Here is a 24145-nt window from a genome sequence, read left to right as displayed (position 1 = left end):
TATGTATGTATGTATGTATGTGCTACTAGCAACGAAATAATCTCCTTGCCCGTTCCGGTTCGTAAATTTCGAGGAATCATGCTCTGCCGAGGAAGACACGTACTGCCTTGCATGCGAAATCGAAAGTGCTCTAAAAGATCAAACAGATTGAGCTTCATCCAAGTCATTGTGGACAAAAATCAATTTCCCCAACGCTGACTTTTTGTATTATTTTTGTATAATTTGCTATAAATTTTTTCGTTTACATAACAAAATACATGTATATTTTGCTAAAAAAAGATTTTTATTTTTAATATTTTAACGCTAGTAAATTCTTTCTTCTTCCTATATAATATTATTCTTAATAAAGATCATGTAACAAAATTTTAACAAAGAATTGTATCATTACATAACGATAAGAATCTTTAAGATTAATTTTTTCAATAATCCAAAATAGTCCTCAGATTTTATAATTTATACTAAATTCGCGGTAATTTCTAAAAATCGAATGTTGCTCGAACATATAAATAGCTCGATATAAAAATGTCATGTTCAGCACAAACCCAACGTGATAATGCGTTACAAACTACGTGCGACAGGTAATTCCGTTTCGTAACGGACTTACGTCAGCGTAAACGCGCCGTTTTCGCTTTCGAGCGAGAATCAACGGACGTTTATAGTTTCCAATAAAAAATATGATACACGAACAATAAGCGTAACATCTTAATAAAAAAAATGAGAAACTGCGATAGTGGCTCTTGTTGAACGCTTGCTTGTCTCTTTCTTGACAGGGAGAAAGAGGGGATCCTATAAAACAGATGCATACTGCAAGGTACACGCGTAGCTTGAAATTTATATTCGTGTGATATTCTTCATACAATTGACTCCCATTTTTAACGCCTCTCGGATCCCCGTTAAGACATACCTTGTCTACAGAGATGACAGCTGGTGCGGGTCTCTCGTCTCGCGATAGCAATGAAAAACATAAATATGTATAAATGTAATACAGACAAAGTAAATAACTCGCATTCTTTACATCTTTATATAAAAAATTGAATAAAAATTTCTTTTTGGATTACGTCTACATGCGGTGTTCTCATTCTATCGACTGTGTATTAGTAGAACTATTGTAACTTATACGAAACTCATACGTTTGTGTTTTTCGTTCCCTTCATATGTAAGGTGAGCAGAGAGGCTTGCTTTTGCTGGGAAGTTCACTGATTACTGTGAGAAAAGCAAATACAAGCTTGCACAGGTGCACATGTTGGTGCCTGAGAGGGAGGAGGGGGAGGGGGAAGGAAACATGAACTAGTAAAGTCGGAATTGCGCAAAGGCAGTAACGCCATGAAATTCTCGTCCATGAACAAGGCGTTTTCGAGCCATCGCGCCGATCAGCAGGGCCGATTAAGAAACGTATGTGAAGTTAGCATATCATTCTATTGATATAAAGAAAACAACCACAGTTCCGATAGCACTTTTCATAGACTTATATATTTCTACACTTTTACAGAAAAAGAAATTCCGCAATTTTTTATACAAAAAAAAAACCGAAAATGAAATAATTTTATTTTTTATTATAAGGTGCGGAACTTTTTTTTATTTTTGTGTAGAACTGTAGAACTATAAAAAGTGCTACTGAAACTGTATATATCTTTTTCATATTAATACAATGTTGTGTTAACTTCGTAAGAACGTTTAATGGGTCACGCATCGAGTTTCATGTCATGTTACACGATGAAAAAACAAGGCCAATTCGATCGATATCATGGAGTGACACCGATCGCTGATACACGATTGCTTGTTCTTCCAGTTTTGATCTTACGAAAGTGCACCGTTTATGGCAACGCGGAGCCGATAACAAAGATCCGCTTTTCCGACAAGAAGGATTGATAACTTTAAAAAAATTTAGAGTTTAATTATAAGTTGTCTCTAATTAAATACTCTCTTATGAGGGATCATTTTTTGACACACAGCATCGTTTTATTTTCAATACTATAAAAGAATTTTAAAAAATCGTAATAAATGTTCTCTGATGGATAATCGCAATAATCTGTATAAATCAATTATCAAAAATAGGTAGAAGCCCGAAATTCACACACACAGACTTCATAGCAATAATATTCTCTACAAAAATCGAAATTAGTACTTTATGAAGACAGTCGATAAAGTAATGAAGAAGCTTTCCCAAACTTTACTGGTTGTGTTCTTCCCTCCGCGATGATTTTTGTATTCGTTCAAATGATGAGAGAGTTGAATAAGGGTCATGAGTCTCTCCTCTGGATTTCTTGAAAAGGAGTATAAATCATGTTCTGAATGAAAAAGCATACCGAGACCAGAATATGGAAAGAGAAAAGTAGAAACGTGCGGCGTTCGTGCATATAAGATTCATCACGGTTGCGTTGTGAAACGAGGAGGAAGGTTGCTGAAATAGAAAGCAACCCTCTCGAGCGTTATTCACATAAACATCGGTATCGAACATATTTAAACGTATATACATACGAGTATACGCATCTTTCGCGCCTCAGACTTTTTCTCAAAATATCCCGATGGATATCATCTTACCACCAACCCCCTCTCGTTCTCAGTGTCTGATTCTCTCTTTCTCTTTCTCCTCTCTTACTACAAATCCCTTCTCTTTCGCTCAATGCGATCTGCCCGAGTTGATTCGGCATTGTCATGCAAATTCAACGCACGGATTCAAGTCGCACGGGATTTCTCTAATGCGACATGCCCCACGATTGCACGTGCGCGAGGAACCTACACGCCTCGTTCTCCATCTCGCCCTTTCGGTATCATCGCGGTGTTGATTAAATTAATTTCAAGTTGTGCCGATCATTCTCGAGACAATGCTATTCTGACTTAGTGAACATCTTGTGTGCTTCATTATCTTTTAATAAATAAGAGAGAGAGAGAGAGAGAGAGAGAGAGAGAGAGAGAGATTGATAAATAAAATTGAAAGTAAGTCAAAGCAGAAATGCATCCTGTATTTATTGCTTTTATAAAGAACACTAATTTACAAGATTAAATTTGAATCTTTATAAATTGAATATGAGCAAAATATAAAACGGAAAACAGCAACATCCTTGCATTTTCTTTTAAAGTTTTATATCTTTCGTTTATTAGTAATATATGTATTATTATGAACGTGTAATAGAGTATGTTACTGTAAACACTCTGCGAGTAAAATACAAACTAACATATTTCACTCGCAACGCATGCTTGTCGCATTATATCTTTATAGAATGATACACAATGAATGACAAATATCCATGTTCTTGAAAGAGCAGACTAGAACTTTACTTTCGATTCTTCTCTCGTATCACTCACGCGCTTTAATATTCAATAATAGTATATTTCTAACCACCTACCTACATTCCGTTTAAGGTCTCGTATATTCAGACACATAAAAAAATTCACACAAACTATAATAATTAATAACATAAATTAATAACATATAATTAATAACATATAAATTATAAAAAATTAATTTATGAAAAGTAATTGAACTTTTTTTAAAAATTCTACAAAATGTCTTTCATCCACTTCCAATGTTTGAATTTGAAACAATTGCTGCACCATTACTTGAGTCTAATGTACGAGTTACAAAGTTATTACAATAATGTTAATGCTACAAAATTTATTTCCTACTTATCTCACGTTCTCTAAAGCAAGTGGGGTATTACCGTATTTTAGATGCGATTAATAATCGTCGCGCGTTTTTTCCACAAGATCTCGTATGCATTTCTACGTTCCAAACGTATCGTGCAATGAGTGCATGCACGTGCGCATCAGTCCGGCTTAATATTTGAATACGCACGTAGGTTTGTGACCCGGTCGAATCAACAGCATATCGGCGCAGCCATAATCAGACGACATTGTGCGACGGTAGATTATGGGGTAGAGAGAGGACTGCGAGCAAGACCCGGCTACACGAATGTATAAGTAATGGATTTAAGAAACGACCTCGCTTTCTCGCTCCTCTCGTGATGTAGGATTTTGTTGATTTGGTTTTTGTATCGTTCCACTTCGCAATCTTCGCACCTGTCAGCCAAAAATTCAATCAAAACAAAAATTCGAGGAACGTTGAGGAAGAGCGAAAAATTCTCTCGTAGATTTATTTATAGTTAATTCATGCATACAAATGTTAATGTGAGGTGAGTGCTTGAAAAGCCATTCAGTAGCAAAAGGACGGAATTAATCGGGTATTAAAATGAATTATGGCGTTTCTTGAACACGCTGAAATACAACTGTACAATGATACAACCTATAAGCTCGATTACGAATAGAAATAGAACGTAAAATATATATTCGTAAATAATTTCACTTTCGCTTAACAGTACATTGACGGAATTATGTTTCGGAATAGGTTTTTAATGCACCAAAATATTTTAAAAACAGATAAGTATTTAATAAGCATTTTTGCAAGATTCTTACAAACGATTTTTCTTTAGATTTATAATACTTTATTTCTTTCTCGTGATCGAAATTATATTGCATGCAACTAAATAAGAAATACAATATTGTAAATCTAAAAAAACCATTTGTAAAAATTTTTAGATTTCCACACACAATTTATAAAATATTTTATATTATTTTATACATTAAAAATGTTGTGTGTTAATATTAAAGAAAATTTTCTCCAAGTCGGCTTATAAATAAAAGAAGATGCAAGCAATTTCTGGGGGGCGCCTCGTAGAAGGCACGAAGCGAATTTTGCATTATGCGCGAGTCGTGTAAGTACAAGCACGAGGAACGCGATCGCGAATACGCGGATACTGGCCGCGAGAGACATGTCGGAGATATATCTGGCGGCGATATTGCGCCGGAGCTACCCGCAGCGCATCGTTCGCGCAATCGATGGATCATCGATCGGCGGCTCGCGAGGAATCAGCGGGTGGGTGCATCACCGCGCTATGCAATATTCGACACGTGCGAATGCACGCGCGCGTCCCACGTACAAAACGGATTATTGGACGCGCGAAGGATATGGGCGCGCGTCCGATGCAATAAAAGCGATAACGGTTATTATTATCGGCGGGTTACGTTCCTCTCAGAATCTACCAATCGCTTCGTAAAATAGGCGCACGTCCGATTTCGATCGCGAGATAACGATCATCATGGCGCTGCATCACGCAAATAAAAAAAAATATTATACGATGATACCTGTATTTTTTTTTAAACGCGAAAATATAAGCAACCTTATTGTAGATGGATCTTTAAGAATTAGCAAAATTTTAAAAGAAGCGACGAAGCTTTCCAATAGACACAATATAAATTTTCAAGTCTTTAAATATTTAATCAGAAAATATTTCATCAAAAATCAGAAAAAGCTTTCTTTACAAATATAAATGTAATGAAACACTTATAAACTTTTTAAGTATTAAAATAAAAAATGCTACATGTAAATTTCACAATCCTAGCGTGTAACATAACGTCCATTCGTCAAATAGTCGCTTCTGTCTAGAGCGTGTTAGGAATATATTCGATTATCGTCACAGCACCGCGATTTCATGACATGCTAACAAGTAATCCAACTTACCAAACGAAGATCGACGGTATCCAAGACACGCGCGTTCTTACCGCAATGCGGCGGAGAGAGGACCGTGGGGGGTAAGAGTAACTCTCGCGGTATATCTCGTAGGTGTTTGCAAACAATGGCGAGGAATCATCCTCGGACAATTTCGACATACACTTGGAACGACACGCTTATAATATGACGCAGGGTGTGCCTCAAATGAGTGTACTTATCCGACAGGCAGCGAGAAAGAAGCGGAGGCACTTTAGCTTGCACGATCGGCATCCTACGACAGAAAGCGTGTCTAATTTTCCGCGCGAGAACAAATCATCCTATCTCGCAATTATACATTCCGATGTCATCAAAAAATTGATGAAAAAGGGAAAGTGTATAGTTTGCTCAATCAACAACAATTCCAAGAGCGAAAAATCTTTAAATATTTTAATGTTTTGAAATTTTTTCAAAACATTAAAATAAAAGCATTAAAATAAACAATGATTAATGATAATTAAGAATATATAATAATTGTATGAATTTCTATTAACAGAATAGATCGTGGGATTCAACGGTAGTAAACACGTCAGATGTGTTTTGCGCATCGTTGATTAGAGTCTGCGAAATTAAATGTGTCATTGATCGAAGATCTTGATTTCATATTGGTAGAAACAAGGGGGAGAAGGGAAGTACAAGATCGACGCTAATACCACTCTTAAGCAACCGCGCGGGGATCGAGATATCGATCGTCTTTATCGGCACAGGCTCATTCGCTCGCTCGCGGCTTTCGCCCTACACACACTTGTTCATCCGCTCGCGTGGCGGGCAGAAATCGATGGCATCCATTGCGTAACGAGGCACTTACCGCAAATCAAACTAATGGCCAATAAAACACTCGCTCTAAAATCGCATCGAGAGGCGCGCCTGGATTCATCCGGAATTCCTGCTCGGGCACCGACATCATGTTATTAACGTTTAAGTAGCGGTATGAGTTAGGTATTCGCAATGCTATTTATTTCATAGTGGCGTTGTTAGCGGCGCGATAGCGTATCGAGAGAGATTTCCTCGTATGAACTGGATTTAATATGAGCACTCTGCTGTAAAGCTGTAAAACTGTATCACGGCACTATATGAGAACGTTACGTATAGTATTAGCAACGTTCTGTTAAAGTCGTAATTTTCACATTGATGAGTGGATTACATGTGAAACACTCAAGTTTACATTATACATTTTCTATTATAATTATAGAATGCAAATCTACCTATCATGAATATATGCGTTCATACTTTATGATCGCGATGATCGCTTATTTAAAAGTAAAAGGCGAACGTAAATTACAAGTGCCCTTCAAGGTTGGCGACCTTCGTTCCGCTGCAGCAATGTGAGCCGTATAATCCAAAAGATTTATTCAATAACTGTGCACGAAAGTATCCCCAGCTCATTACGCGTGGAAGAGGATAATTAAATATTGAAAATGAATGAATCGGTGAACGCAGCGTGCTGCCACCTTTTGCGAGTACATGTGCGTTGATTCTCATAACACATCGTGCGAGATACGTATTAATAAGCAGATTAAAATCGCATTGTCCAGAGAGAGGGAGCAACATGAACCGCTAGTTTTACGTTTCCTAGTAAGGAAACAATGCCTCATGTCGCGATTAATGAAACAACGAGAGATATCAGTCTTTCATCGAGTTCGCGGCTTGTTACCGCAAACGTACTTCGCTCTTCGTATCAATCCTCAAGATATTCTTTCATCATATACTTCCTGTATTTTATCTTTAAATTTAATAACAAAATTTTCAAAAATAATGGTTATAATCAAGATTGATTAATAAATAAAAAGAAATACTTTTTATGCAATATCATTAATCAATCACACAATGTTAATTAATTGACCTACCAACTGTCAGATTGCGACTATAAATTTGAAAACCATCGCATCCACCCGGCTGCAAAATGATCAAAAGATTCCTATGTTTAAATATAAGAAAAAATCAAAATTCATTCGACAGTCATATTATTAATCAAAAACCCGTATATGAGATTATTAAGTAATAATCTCGGATATGTACCGCGGACACTTATAAATCGAAATATGTTGACACTGATTAATTGCCGGTAGAGTTGAAGAAGAAGAAACAAAAAATAAGATATCGATTCGAGATATTTATCCGGCAATTATGGCGGTTTTTATCAATTGAGACCGCGTTTTACGAGAGAGTTGAACACTCACGACTGACCGTACCGTTCGTCAGCGAGGAAAGGACGATCGCAATGTATAATTGTTAATTATCTCGACGATCGACCGTAGCTCGAGGCGAGTTGGCAATTTCGCATTGACACGCTCGACACGCAAGGTGCAATGCTCGTGTATGGAGATACTAGATGGAGAATCTCTTTCACGCCTTTTACTCTCAACGCAACTTCTATTTCAAAGATAAAAAAGGGTGTTTAATATGCGATATCAAAAGGATATATAATTGAACTAAATTTTGATTGTCACATGTTAAAATAAAATATCAATAATTTTAGAATTTTCAGAAAATCAATATAGTAACATTTTCTATAAAATTTTCCAAAATAAGATAAAAATATAAATGATACGAAAGTGTATCGTGCATTGTCAAAAGAGATTATTGTGAACGCGTTTATAGGAGATAACGGTGCCATCGAGATTTCTCTCGCGAGTCACTAGGCCACCTTATTTTCATCCACTTTTCCCTGTAGGCTGTACCTCCCGTTTTCTCGGAGGAAGTCGAGGATCTTTGACATCGTCGTTGGGATAAAGTGCACGAGGAAGAGAAAAGCGATACGCCAAGGTTCAATGTTGTTAAGTCCTCGTTTTCGCTACATTAACCTGATAATCAACGATGACTCGTGGATAATTATTTATGAAATACCGAATGGTTTGCTTTCCAGAATCATAGTATAATTATTACTACCTTTGAGAAATCACCCGCTAATTACAGGAAATCTATTTAAAAACGTCACATCGGCCATATTTCTATCTCTTTACAATTACAACTGATCGCCTAGAAGTAGCACGCTTATCGATCGATCGTAATTATATTGAATAATTAAAATACCCCATATGAATAAAAAATAATTCAAAAAGGCATGTTTCAGTTTGAACGCAATCGACAATAATCTTTATGATATGACATTAAAATATTTTCAATCTTTTTTTATCATGCAACTAATCATAATTATTAAACATAATATTTGTGGGTACCTAGATTTGGTTACGATAAAGGAATAAAATTCAAAAGATAATAACGTATTTTATCGTTTTTAAAGAAATATGCTTAGTGCATTATCGCATTATCGCTATTAATTCATAAATCAAGTCACTGCAAATTTGCTATATATTTTCTATCGTCGGTGATAATATCTTGACAAATAATGTTTTAGAGAGAAGATTGACAAATAAAATACACAAAGTTATAAGATGACCTCATACGATCACTGCGGCAGAAAGAAAAAATGATTTTTATCCAAACTCATAGCGCAACCATTTACGCGAGTTTCAGTTCCAATTTCAACATAAGCGAACAAAGTTATTGCACGCTTATTCAATATGCATAATTCAATGCATACGATTGGTCCGCATACCCAATTCGAGCACCGCTGATCGATCTCTTTATCCATCCCTCCCCTCATTTCCTCTCTCTCTCTCTCTCTCGTCAATAACGCTCCTATTACGCATTATAAAGCACATCAAAGAAAATGCGGCCCGATTACGACGCCGCTGAGTTTCGCACGAAAGCTGTGGGAGTTCCATGGAATTGAATTATGAGAGAACCCCCGAAGAGAAAGAGATCGTATCTATCTTCTCCATAACGAAAGAATGGAGCCCCGATGATATTGCATCTCCTAACGGAGCGTGCATCGCGCTAGCGAGAGAGATGAGGCGCATTACCATCGAATTGTTTCACGTCAATAGAGTTTCCGCGTGCAGTTTTCTCGGCAGTACTGTTACACACCACGCGTCCATCGTAAAAAACACTTGCCTCGTCATGGAAGATGTATCTGTCTTTATCACCTATTAGATATGATTCATTCAATGAAAAATTATTACGTAGAAACAAAAGTTAATCATTTTCAAAGAAAATTACAAATTTTTTTATGGCCTTATCAATTAATCGCACTTATATCTTTTGACATCATTGAGAAAATATTTTATCCGTGGAGACTTCCGTGCATGTTTCACGTTTACGATAACATCAGATAGAATACAATATGTCTTCAAAAACTTTCAGTTTTCTAGTTAACACGTCTCTTTATCTATTTTAAATACTCGTTGAGAAGTGTCCGTGTCGTAATCGTGAACACGAGAATATATGACGCGACTGAAGAAAGTATTTTAATGAGGCCTCCCGAGAGAAGCTAGGTCTTGGATGAGTCTTTAATCGCTCGAAAGCCACTCGACAAGAACTCGGTAAACTGAATTAAATAGATCAATGTATGGACGAATACAAACGAAATAAAGGATTTCATGTTAAGTAGCATTTGAACTTTGAGAACCCGAATGACCGAATACCGAAAGAATCTCGTTTAAGAAAAAGGAAATGAATGTACAACGTGTATTAGTTTATGTAATGTACTAAATCTGAGCATTAGGACAAATATGTTTTTGGGTACTATAAAACAAGAACGCGTTTGTAAAAATTCATTCATAAAAAAATTCTCGAGCTGAACGATGAATTCGTTGAAAGAAACAAAAAGGCTATCATATATATTTTCATAAGTGTATGAAAATATGTGAAATATTCATATATTTCATATTGTTATATTTTGAAGAAAAAAAAATTATCGAAATATATTTAAACAAAATATACAACATAGAGTTAAGGTTTACTGAACAAAAAAAGCAATTTACAATTTATATATATATATATCAGTTTAAATTTTTATAAAATGAGTTCTCAATTTAGATAGTCAATGAAACAAGTAAAGTGTTAATGAGTTTCTCTAGTTCGGTGAATCAATTTCTCTTTGTTCAAACAAAACGATCAGTTTAAATTTTTATAAAATGAGTTCTCAATTTAGATAGTCAATGAAACAAGTAAAGTGTTAATGAGTTTCTCTAGTTCGGTGAATCAATTTCTCTTTGTTTAAACAAAACGATCATACTTCGAGAGAAATCAAAGTACTTATTTAAATGGTAAAGTGGCGGAAATATTACGAAACCTTAAATAAATGTAGCTATCTCAGAAAAAATATCATAGCGTCACGCTAGTTTACCTCGAGAAATTTCTCTTGTCCTACTCAATAAGTTCTCAGCAGGTGCGTGAGGTGCAAGGTGCATCGATTCAACCAAAACGAGAAAGTTACATTATTAATGAGTACGAGAGATACCTCACGGCTGACATAGAAAGTTTGCAATGTCGATCTTTCGACCTTACAATTACTAACGGCGAATTGAAAATCAAATTTGCATGAAAGTATACGTAAAATTATTGTATTTAACACCTGTGAGATGTGCTAAATTGCGGCGCATTCTACGAAACGAGAGAGAAACGTGATGCAAATGGAATATACTGTTCAGGTTCATTATTTTATGATATTGCTAATCAATAGCAAAACATGAGTTAGCCTCAATTCATTATTTTGTAAGATTTTTCTTGTTATTGTCACTTATACAAGGTTAACTAAACTTAATTACTTAATTAGTTAACAAATCTACCATGCTCTCATAAATACACGGATCTCAAATATCAGAGGCGAGTGGAATTGAAGTCACAGAACAAGAAACCACCACAAATTTAATTACCACAATTACCGTGACCAAGATAGCGTAAGCTGGAATTTTCCCAACAGTTAACAGCTAGCCACGGAGAAGGAAGTCAGACAAGTGGCAACGCAGGGCATTTGCTTTCTTGGGACGAAACGTAATAGTCGTTCAAACGTCGCACAGTTTCGTCGCATTTGTCACATTTCCGTTACAAATGTAATAAAAAAAAAATGTATAATTAGCAAAACGATCGAGTCGTACTCCAATTATTTAATTATTACTCAAATTATAATATTTAATCCATTTAAATGAATGGGTACGACCAGACAAGTATGTCGAGTTATGCATATTATGATAAGACGACTCAAATAAACACAGTTTTGAATCGGATATCTATGACTCACGCGCGACTGGCACACCGCAAATTCTACTGCGTATAGTATTGTAATACACAATGCAAAAATATTTGTTATCTGCGTAAGCATTAATCGTTCCTGAGAATGCGAATGAAAATAAAGATTGGAGTTGCTCGTTGAATCTCGCAAGTAAATCTCAACGTTGTTATTACAACACATTATGATAATTAACTCTGAAGTCTTACGATAAAGAGGAGTCTTGAACATCCTAGTATCGTCTTCACCTTCACATTTTTAAATGTATGAAAATTTTTTAATTCTAAAATATTTTAATCTCAAAAATTCTAAATTGTAATTTCTAAATTGTAGATTCTAAATTTTAAATTGCAAATATAAAACGTATTCAGTCGTTCTAATAAATTCAGAAGCAAACAATGATTATTTTGATGCAAAGCATACGTGCAATTTTTTTCATAAAATCAATGCGTAACGCAAATCATTCATTACGATAAAAATCACGCTGGTTCGTGTGACGTGTTTACCTTATAAGAGTACGAATTGCATAATTGTCTTTGAATTATTCCAATTCGATGATAAACAACGCACAATTAAAAATAAACAAGCGACTTACGAATAAAGTCACGCTGTAATATCAAACTGCAATACATTCAATGCTTGTATACCATAGACGACTTGCTCCCAAATTATTCCACAGATATATCACGAATGGATCTTGTAATAGTAAAGCTCGGTGCTAATTACAGTGTAACGAGTACCTTTAAGTGCCGCAATGACGCCAATTTCGCGTCTCGTCTGTCCGTGCAATTCCATTGTTTTATTTTTCTACTACTCTTCGCAATCCGCGTTCTCTCGTAGCATTCGCGAGAAGAGTTGTCTAGCGTTCTAGGAAGGATCAAGGACGCGCGCGGAATTCATCGGACAAAGAGTTAAAAAATGTCATGGACGAAATCATTTATAATGATGGATCGTTTTAGATCTGCATACGGAACGCAATAAATAAGATTTAATAGATTTGCTGTCACGATTTTAAATGAAACGAGCAAGACGTATTGATTCGGAATTTGGACAACTTCAATACCTATGACTCGATTTATGAAGAGACGAAAAAAAAAACATAAATCTATTTACGTAAACATGAAATATTTATTTTTGCAAAATAAACTTTAATTTAAAAAAATGAAATAAAGATGGAAAGCAATATAGGGTATGTTCGGGGAGATGTTATTAATGCTATTTGTGTAATTCTTTATCGCTCATTAGACATAAAACTAGAATAGAATGATATAAATAGCGCTAAGAGCTATCTCCCTGAACATAATCATATAGATGTCTGAATATGAAAATTTATGTTTTCCTGGTTCTTGCTTTAAATGCGCAAAGAATATTTTTTATAGTTAAAAATTTTCATTATTCAATAATATTTCGCAAAAGATTTTTTTAATAGTTGAAAATATACTTATGACGGATATTTTGTCAATCTGTTGAGTCGAAAAATTATCATGTTCTATTTCATTTTCGAGTAGCGCGATTTTCTTCGAAATCTCAACGCAATCTCGCGAGTGTTAAGGACAGCAAGTGTCATAATTCCTTCGTTACAAGAATTCAAAAGAGATCGTGAAAAAAGGCGACAAGCCTTTCACGCAGGACGTGCCTCGTAAAGAAGAGCTTATACGGTGGACACCCCTGCCGCGATTTTCATATTCACAATTAGCATTTCTTCTACCCGTCCAGCCTTTTGAGCCGCGATGAACAATGGCCGAAGGGGGGAAACTGACATATATGGACACGCAAATCGCCGGAATCCTGCACGTGGATTTGTTCTACCGTGAAGATTCTCCCTTCTGACATTAAATTATTACAACGAATTATGAGGATCTGTCTACTCGTCGCCGTTGTTAATAGATATGCGCTGGATTAAATCGCTCACTGACATCTAAACCCGCATTAACATACCAAAGAATAACGTTTCTAGACTAGCGACACAGACGGCATTCGTGACGAATAGACGGAAAAATATAATGCAAATTTTTATCAATTTTTTAACGAAGTAACCCAATTACCCAGCTGTTTGATTAGAACAAACAAAAATCGTATCATCATATTTTAAGAAAGATTTTTTTATATAAAATATTCATCAAATCGCTCGATCAAATCTCAAATAGAAAGAGAAATAGAAAAAGCTTTATGTGTTAATTAGCTACTTAAAAACATTGCTAAAGTAAAATGTATCGATAATTGAATATGAATTTGTTAAAAAAAAAAATAACTAAATGCTATATAGAGCGTCCGCGTTCGCATTTGCTAATATTGGACAGAGAAAGTGAAACATCCCACGTTTGCAAAGAAAGATTGATATGACGCATCACGTGAGAAGAATGAAACTAGCGTTTTACGATAGACGGAGACTCTCACGACACAGAAAGGCGTAATGTTCCTTTTTAACAGATTCTTTGTAATCGTGGTCGTCAAATCTTCGAATGGACGAGCAGCTCTCTTTTTATGCTTACGATGCCAGAGATGATGTCTCATACGTTTGCAATCGGTGTCAGATCCACGTTCTTTACCGGTCATAGGAACTGGACGAAAGCAGCTTGATTCAGAGTCTCGGAATGTCCACAGACAGTCCATAGAAAGCCCTCAGGCCAACGGAGCTCCCTTATAAGGCGCTTTCCGACGGATATGGGTTTTTAGTCACGTCTGTTGAACGGTGCTTACGTTCGTAAAACAAGATTAACCCTTCGTGTGCATAATACTCGCGTCAAGTATCTAGACACATCTTTTTAGTTTTCACACTCGTCTTTTAGACTAGATTCGTCATGATACAGCATGGTTTAGTGTACAAAATCGTTTGATTAAATTCTGCACTAACAAAATCTCTAAAATTATATATAATTCACCAATTCATATAAACAATAGTAAAAATACAAATTATGAGTGCTAAAAACTAGAACTTTTTAGTCTCTCATTCTTCTATAATAGCAAAGTTTGATGTAAAAATAATTTTATATATATATATATATAAATCTCAAGGATCTGGTAGTGGATCGACTAAAACGGGAACAAAAAAGAGTTAATATAACTAAAAAGGAAAAGAGAGAAGGACAACAATTCGCCGAACAATGTTCAGCGTTCGGGATTCGGCTACCGTGCTCCATCAACCGCGATCGTCGATCTTATCGTGCGCCGAAACAAGGCAGCACGAGGCAACGCTTCCTTAGAACTTCCTCGTGTCTCTCGTGATACCTCGCTCGCTCGTTGTACTGCGATTTAACTAGCTGCACACCGACAGATCCCTATCTCGTATGCGGCTGCAAGAGGTGGACAACATTCCCTCTCCTCTGTCCCTCACGGCTCGTCCGAGAAGGGCGGGTCGTTAATGGTGAATTTACACGAGGTCAGTAGCAAGTCGAGTCAAGTGGCAAGTTGATCGTGCATGCACGTTACATCCTTTTTCGTTTTCAAAAGCTACTCCTGCCTTGCCTTATTTTTTTCCTCATAAGTAAGTAATTGAAAAATGATATATACAAATTATGATCTACAAGTTTTTTAAATAATATCTTTTTCAAATAACAAAAACGTTTAAAAAGTCATTTAAACTTTTTTATTGTTTTCCATTTTGTTCGTAGATTTAATGCAATTAAAATCTATTAAAAAATACTGAAATGAATAATGTAATTAAAGATGATCGGTTGTAACAGTGCTATTAATGGAAAACAGTACTGCTAATGACAACATTGATAATGACCCGATTGAGTGGTGAATGCTTCATTACTGCTCTTTACAAAAGTGAAATTGAGGCTAAGTGGAATATTAGCGTGATGGAGAAAATCAAGTGTGCCCGAAAGTAGAAGACGTTTCTATTCACTTCCTTCAGTAACCAATAATTTGCCTAATAATGCCTTTACACGATGCGATAAATACGAGCGTCCACATAAAGATACAAGTACTCCGCACAAGTCGTATACGTCTCAAATTTGCTCAGTAAACTAAACGTTGCCATCAAACTAATTTTGTACATAAATTTGGTAAATAGCCTGCAAATAACACGTTCACTTGACTTGCCTCGCTATTGGGCATCATATAAAATCCGCCACAAGGGCCGAGGATCGCCTTGACGATGTTGCTAACGTGTTTCGTTCTGCATCCTGTTCCTTTTTGATTCCATCATGAAATTAATGGCGCCTTACATGTACCTTTCCACAGGTAGAAAAAGGGAGTCGTGCAGGCGGGAAAGGCGGGGGAGGTGAACGTAACGAGGAAGAGACGACTGGACTAAACTAAAGTGATGATGGAGGTTCGTAACGTAACATTGTCCAGGGTAGGGTAATGTCGTCGTTAAGAGCCGCTCGAATTACGAATATTCGGCAACGTCAGCTTTTAGTGACGATCTTAATGCTTCTTCCGATAGGGAAAGGTACAAAGCACTTTTTGGTGGGTCGTCGTTCGAATACTGAGGTCGTTAAAGAGCCACGCAATTTCGTCGAATTACGAATTGCATCGCTCTCTGCTGACGACGACGACGACGACGATGACGACGACATTTAATAACCCCAGAAAGATGCAAGTTTGTGCATACGAATGGCACCTGGCCATTGCGCCGGATGGCAAAAAAATAGAACGGGTAATTTTTAAGTAGACAGAAGCGAAGGGTGTAGCAAATACGCTCGAACTTTTAAAATTAACTCTTTATAATAAATTAATTATGAGTAAATTATAGGAAAAAAAACATTGACTTAAGAAAGAAACAACTTGTAATCAGTTTTGACTATAAATTCATTTTGATAGATCACTTTTGAAAGATCACGAAATACGAGTACATAATAATGTAGCACGCTTAGACTTTAGGTCACGAAACTGTCTACTTTGCCTTATCTTTTACTTGGAAGAAAATTAGCTTTTCAGTGACCTCATTTAACACGCGACTGAGATGGGTTTTCGAGTAAATTACTGGAACAAATTACTACCGAACAAATTATTAGACAGATTATTTCGCTTTTATGAATATTTGGATAAAATTACCGAGATCTAACGGATTAATACAACGATCCGCATTTCACTTCCACGGCTTTGATAGCTGGTCGTCGTCAGTTAGGTATCCGGTTTCTACAGACTAATCACAGTGTGCGTTGTGTATTATGTATGTGGGTATGTGCGAGTCGGGCAACGTAACGCGATTTCGCGTTTGTCGAGAAGGCGCGGGTCGATCGCGGGGCGCGCGCAATTTGTACGAATTACGGACGCGTCTGGCGATTCGCGGTACGTCGTCGTATTACGCTCGGTGAAAGCCGGTGATTTTACGGTGCGATGGGTATTCAACATTCGAGGCTTTGATCGCGAGCAAGGTTAGGAGGTAAAGGGTGGCAGCCGGGAAGTTAGTAGCGTATCCGTGCCGCGTCGTGAAAGTCGACGACGATAAAACAGCGAGAGAAGACCGCACGATTTTGTGTCGCATAAATCGATTCACGAATAGCTCATACAATTAACGCTCGACTCCATGTTTATCGAGTAGAAAGCTAACGAGGACCAGGTGGCGAATTTTCATATTTGTATATCCATTTATCTAGCTGAAGAAACTTATCAAAGATATGTTCAGTCGTGATTAAGTAATAGAATAAATAAAAGTAAAAAGTTAAGGGATTCGTGTTAAATATTTGCAAAATTATTCGATAATGTACTTTCTAAAACTTTTAGGTCCGTTTTCACAATATATGGTTACCTAAAGATTAAAGGTTACCAACAGATTCATCAATGAAATTCATTCATGAATTTCTTGGTTACCTTTAACCTTTAGGTAACCATATATTGTGAAATCGGGCCTTAGAGTGAAATCTCACTCTTAAAGATCGAAAATTAAGTCTTTTTCTAGCCAGGCTCGATTTTTACTCTATAGAGTGAGATTCTATTCCAAAGAATTTAGAGGGTACCTAAAGATTTTAAATATTGTAAATCTTTTTTTTTATTAAAACGTTATACTGTTCACTTTTCTTTAAAAGAAATTTAAATTTCAAAATTTTTAAATAAATTATATTATATATATATATATATATAAATATGTATAAATTCTCTTGTGTGTGCATGTGTTATTCCATCATATTTTTAAGTAACACCTAAATGCATTTTAATTCCTTATCTCCGTTTTCCCCTCGTACATGTACTAAATGTGTAAAGTTATCAAATCAGTTGCAACGACGATAATATAAACATAACGTAAGATAACGTAAATTGATGATCATAGTTGAACACATAGTCGTACATCTGTATTCCTACGTAGCAAATGCTTGATCGATGTGCCTCGAGTATCATCATTCGCCGATGACCTCGCACGACGGTAAACAAACAATTCGTAAGTGCCAACTCGCGTTCGAGACTGCGGCCAACATTTTTTCATTCGTATCTGGTCGGTTTACATGTCAATGCAAACCCGCGAATAAGATAATTTCTTATTCCGATAGTAGCACTACATTTTTCAAATATTACCTGCGTAAATATTCGGATTAATTTTTGCGTGCACTCTTAAGATTTCAGGATATTCCATATTTAAGCGACATATCTCCATTTCTCAATAACTATTGTAATTTAATAAAATATGATCTTGGAAATAAAAAGTGTATATTTTAGAACCTCATATTTCTGCAGCTAATTCTCTTCTTTTATTATTTGCAAATTACGGTACATTGGCGTCCCGATTTGGTGCTTTAAGAATCTTCTCACATGTCACGTACTCTATTTCGGTAGTTTTCGAAAATTGACCCGTATTACTTTCAAAGTAAAAGGTATGTGAAAGGTAATTTATGCTACTTCCAAAAGCAAACGGTTAAGATGTAACGCGCGGGAGACAACGGAGGGAAAAGAACCACAATACATAACCGACCTGCGCAAGTTACGTGAACTTGCGAACTACGTATGTATAAATATAAAAACCGATGTTACGTTACAAAGTAATTATATAATCAGGTTGTGCGAGATACGCGCATTGTAACGTCTGAACTCGTTCAATTAAAGAAAGAGAAACAAAGTTCATCCGAATGAAATTACAGTGAGGCACTCAATTGTAAAAGAATTCTGGTAATAAACCCTGGGAAGATAGCTTTTTTCCAAAAAATAACCGTACATTTATTTCTAGAGCTTAATATAAGCGCAATAAGCAATTTCGGATAAAGTATTATTTACAAAATTGTATTAATTATTTATTAAATTATACTAATAAGTTTTTAAAGATTCGTACGCGGAAAAAACGGTAATGTTGAAGTATCTAAAATTTAGCTACATAGATACAGATCTGAAAATAATTTTGTTTTACTATCAAGATAATATATAGGACATTCAAGCTGGATGCTAGAATATTTTTGCAACATTGCTCATCATGCTTGAATTTCCTATATAATTATTTTGATGATCTAACAGAATTATATTCAAACCTGTGTCTACTTAAATTTTTAGATGTTTCAGCAAAATCGTTTTTTCTACGTAAATTTTATTTATTAATTTGATGACATCTATATAAATTCTATTGTCTTTATTCGTGGAAAAAATATTGCCACATCACTGAAAGTAATTCCAGGTTTGCTGATTTCACATAACATTATCATTATAGATAATATAGTGTTTGATTCACATCGTAGCGATTTCTTTGTTCGTAACATCAACGTAATTTCGCGTATTTAAAAATTGTTAACAAGGAGGCGAGTGTATGTACAAAAGCGCACGCGCGTTTTTGTCTATTCGCGAGACTATCGTTTTTACCCTCAACTTGTCCTACGTAGACACATATACACATATGCTCGCGTACACGATGTAGAATGTGGTTGTCAGTTACGAATGCCTGGTACCTACTCTACTGGAACAGCAGATTACCCAATCCATAAATTCGTAAAATAATTGACGCGTAAGATACCTCCGATATTTTGCAGACATGCGTCATGATCCGATTCCGAGCACTTTCGATAGCTTGCGCAGCCGAAGATCGTTAATATGTAACGGATCGTTGCGTCAAGTATATTCCCAGTGAAACTGATCCGTTTTGAAAATGTAGAAACTTGCGTTACTAGATATCAAGCGGGATTATGATTACACGGAAGTAACTTGTGGATTACGCTTAATACATAAATGCGCGCTTAATTTACCCCTTTTGTCAATGTATAATTTGTCACCCTTTCACTACCGTGTTTCACAAGGTCCTCGCTAAAAATGTACGAGTGAAAACAAGATAAAATCTGTGCAAACTGTTCTTTGTTGTTTGAAGTGTGATGATTTTGAGACATCATAATAAATTTTGCACAAAAATATGAAAATATTTATTTTTTAAAATAATTAAATGTTAATATGGCTCAATTAGAATAAATCAATAAATAAAACAAAGGCAAACGAGCCAACTACAATATAAGATCTTTAATAAACGTATATATATACAATAATCAAACGTTTCGACACCGATCGGGTCATTTTCAATGTACAATAATAAAACATCTTACATACATAATCAGAAATTCAGTTAAAATATATTGTCCAGTGAGAATTTGGTTATATTCATTATTTTTTAAAATTTGATAAGGGTATTCGGGTACCTATGTGTTGACAAAATTAATGTTATTACACTGTTAAATCTATAGTGTCAAATTTAACTTAACGTGAGTCGCTCCTAACTGCTCCTAACTACTACATATATCGTTATTTTTTACCAAAACGATAGTTAAATTTGACGCTATCATGTCAATTTGACACTATATAGTGTTAAATGGACACTGTATAGTGTCAAATATAACATAAATTGTTTTAGTATAAAATAACAATATGATTGAGTAGTAATAATGATTGTTAAATTTAAGTGTGTAAATGTAAAGCGCGTAATGAAAATAATAATAATAATAATTGTCAAGGAATATCTTTTAAAATAAAAGTATTTCTGTTCTTAAAATTATAAAATACTTTATAATTTTAAACTAAATCTTTATTCGTTTTGCTCGCTGTTTTTTAAATAAACAAGTCGACGAGATTATTTAAAATTACGTTTTGCCTAACGCATATCCTGACATCAGGAACATTATAAGGTATGTCAACTGGTTTCACGTAAAAAAGTAAAGAAAGAATTGGAACCATACGCTAATGGTCAATTATTATCGTCCGCTACAACTTTTGCTATTTAATGTTTCAGCGGTATATTTTCGCGATGATAAAAACATGGCGCAAAAAATGAACAAGGATGTGCAGATCGCAAAACGCGATCGGAGTCCGACAGTACGGAGAATTCGTAATTCACTTCCGGGACGAATCGTATGTATTATCTAACAAATTTAAAAACATCTTTCGGAAGTCCAAAATCACCTATGATTATTAATCATTTTTACAGATGTTGCAAAAAAAAAAACGGAAGCTATCCTCTACTCCGAAATTTCACAATTTGGAGTAACCCGCTATCGTCGGAGTGTTTCGCATCCGGATCGAATCTTCCTGGATTCGGGTAAATGTAAACACTCGCGCATCCTTGCAAAGGTAACCTTGAGGATGGACTCACCTCTTTCATGCCGTCGAGCCTGCCGAGACTCTTGGTGCCTCGCAATGGTGGAAAGGCGACGTCGTGCCAGCTACCGTTGCCGGAGTTCCATATCTGCAGGTGGTCCGATTGCGACGAGTGCAGCCCGCGCGACCTGCTCTTGCTCTTGCGCTTGTCCAGGAGATGCTTGGCCCTGGATTTCCTCACCGGCGCAGCCGGGTCGTCCTCCGGGTCGCTCTGCACTTCCCAGCGCAACGGCGATTTGTAGCGCCGTCGCGGGCTCGTCGGCGAGGTCACCGGCGAGGTGAACCTCTGCACGAGGGTGCCGAACATGGTCATCATCAATCGATCGCGATTAACCGCCAGCGAGCGTGTGCGTTTACGGCGAAACTTCTCCCACAGAGGCCCTCGCGCCTTTAATCGTCACGCATCGTCGCCTCCGTCGTCGTCGTCATCGTCGTCGTCGTCGTCGTCGCCGTCGCCGTCGTCGTCGTCGTCATCGTCGTCATCGTCGTCATCATCGTCGTCGTCGTCGTCGTCGTCGTCGTTGTCGTCGTCGTCATCGTCATCGTCGTCGTCGGCATCGCCGATAACTTCTCACAGCTTCGGCGTCACGAATGGATGTCACTGTCACTTGTACTATTATTATAACGTAACGGCGAGATCCACAGGTGGTTCCGAGGACACTGTCAACAACGTGACCATGCGCGCATGTATCGCGACATAAGAGGTTATTAGACTTGGGACGCGTCACACTCCAATTGTGACGACGAAAATCAACGGAAGTTCCCTCATAGTCCCGGCGATACACGTTTCACAAAACACGCGAGACGGAGCGAAGGATCTTGATTACACTAACAAATCATCGTGACATCTCGTGCGATAATCTCCGGTCCGTGATTCGGCGTGCGTCGGAAATGCAAAACGCACGAAAGAACGTGCTGAAGACACCGCCGAAACGAAAAACAAGACTCAACTCGGCTCGAAAGTCGGCGGACACAGGTATTTGCCTTCAGGCGCCGCGCCGTGCGGCGCTCTCTCGCAAAATACACTCCGCGATCGTGTAGTTTACCGAAATGCGCTCCGTTTCGGGGCGTCGCGCTTTCGGAGCAACGACGAAATTTTCAAGCAATGACAACGTGTATCGTTAAGACGACGCGCGGAGTTTACACTACATGCAAGAACGAGGCACAAATGTCGCCGGGTAAGAACTGCGTACGTACGTGCGTTGACGTAGGCAAAACACACGCTGGAACACCTGAGAACACCGACCGTCACAGCTACGTGCGAAATCAAACTGGTCGCGCGGAGAACTGTTCAACTGCCAACAGTGCCACTGTCGACTGGTTGGCCTCGCTCGCGCGCGGCGGAGTCGACCGAGCGTGCGCGAGACCGACCGAACGCATGCGAACTTTCACGAAGCCGCACGATCGGAGTTTGATGACGGACAGTACGTAGTACGTACGGTACGTACGACCAGGCGGGCGCGACTCACCACGGTTACCATGGCGATCGAGACTAATTCTCTCCCTCGCCTCGGGCCTCGACGCAAACCGTTCCGCTGCCCGTCCGTCCTCGCGAAAGGGATCCCTCGGATCCCTAGGCTCCGAGCTCCGTGTCGGTGCACATGCGCACGCATGCGCACGTGCACACGTGTGATGCATCATGTTGCGCGATTTTCTTTCGGATGGAAAACGTCAAGTATCGAAAAAGGATAAATGAGAAACGAAGACCGATATCCATAGTCGAATTTTATATTTAAGACCGTCCTAAGTACAATTTCGTAAGATTTCATAAGCCGATCACAAAAACCGTATTAGCATCTCAAGACAGTCTTAAGATAAGAATACGAACTGTGAGTACTGACTGGTCAGGAGACGCGGTAGTGTCTCCGGCCATGTTCAATTATCCTAACTACTTTAGGATTAATGAAAATGAAAATGAAAGACACTACAAGTCTCTTATCCCGAGCCACCAAAGTCCATTTCTGGGGGATACAGAACTACTAAAATATAAAAAAATTTGAATCGCACGTAATATATCCTGAAAGGCGGCATCGCCACGAGTAATTTGCGCCAAAAAAAAATAAAAGTCGGTGAAGCCGTTCTGGACATACAAGCGGTCGAAAAGTGATGATTTTCATGAAAAATGAAGTAACGTCTTCTTCTTCTTCTTCTTTTTCTCTGTCCGCAGTCACATGCATCTCTCTTGTCTCTCACCTTTCACTCACACCTCCCCCAACTTCGACCCACTCCATCCCCTCCCACCACCGCTCCTCCACCACCACCACCACCCACCCGTACCAACCCTCTATTTTCGGTCTTATCTCACTCTCTTTCGTCCTCTCTCACCCTCGCCTGCTGAAAGTGTCCGATGGTCACTCAGGGTTGTGACCTTGACATTGTGAGGTCGTATTAACTTTTTTCGAAAACTTCGTCATGTGTGATTGGTTACTGCTGCAACCTTCCGAAGATTGTTCGGTGTGATGACCTTCGTAATGTGTGGGAGGGTCAAGATCATCGGAGGTGAACTGTGCATTTTAATTTTAATATCTTCATAATGGGCAGCGGTCGCTTGCTGAAAGTGTCCGATGGTTACTCAGGGTTGTGACCTTGGCAATATGAGTCAGGGTCATTTTAATTTTTTGGGATAGCTTTGTAACGCGTGATGGGTGACTGCTACAATCTTCCGAAGATTGTTTGGTGTAATGACCTTCGTAATGTGTGGTAGGGTCAAGGTCATCGGAGGTGAACTCTCCATTTTAACAACAAGATTGAAAGACCGCTAATGTTAAACATAATAATTTTAAATTAAGAAGCGCCATGACAGTCAGAACGTTAAGATGTTGAACTATTGTAAATTCATTTAAAATGAATTAATTTCAGAAATGATAATTGCGTGCCGATATGGTTGTCGGACTTTCAACGCAATCAAATCTGAAAATATTAATAATCCCCCCAAATTCCCCAACTTAAAAACTGTAATAAAACTTATTGCGAAAAATAATGCCTCGGCCGGGAGTCGAACCCGGATCTCTTGCATTCCGTGCGAG

General features: G+C 37.4%; 1 protein-coding gene across 2 annotated transcripts in view; it reads right to left on the bottom strand.

The window, feature by feature from the left end:
- LOC108724304 (rho GTPase-activating protein 20) overlaps positions 1 to 24145 on the bottom strand; it is a 243266-nt gene that overhangs the window by 83818 nt on the left and 135303 nt on the right. The window contains exon 1 of one of the 2 annotated variants that reach the window (XM_018450622.1): positions 21115 to 21516. The exons of the other annotated variant lie outside the window; for it this stretch is intronic. Coding sequence (XP_018306124.1) covers positions 21115 to 21435 — 321 coding nt within the window. The 5' untranslated portion in view covers positions 21436 to 21516. Of the gene's footprint in view, positions 1 to 21114; positions 21517 to 24145 lie in introns of those variants that run through there. 2 annotated transcript variants of the gene reach the window in all.

Source organism: Mycetomoellerius zeteki, unplaced genomic scaffold (assembly GCF_001594055.1).
Source record: "Mycetomoellerius zeteki isolate Tzet28-1 unplaced genomic scaffold, Tzet1.0 scaffold289, whole genome shotgun sequence".
In the NCBI taxonomy this organism is placed as follows: Eukaryota; Metazoa; Arthropoda; class Insecta; order Hymenoptera; family Formicidae; genus Mycetomoellerius; species Mycetomoellerius zeteki.
The sequence above is the reverse complement of the archived record's forward strand: the minus strand, read 5'-3'. Positions and strand labels throughout refer to the sequence as shown.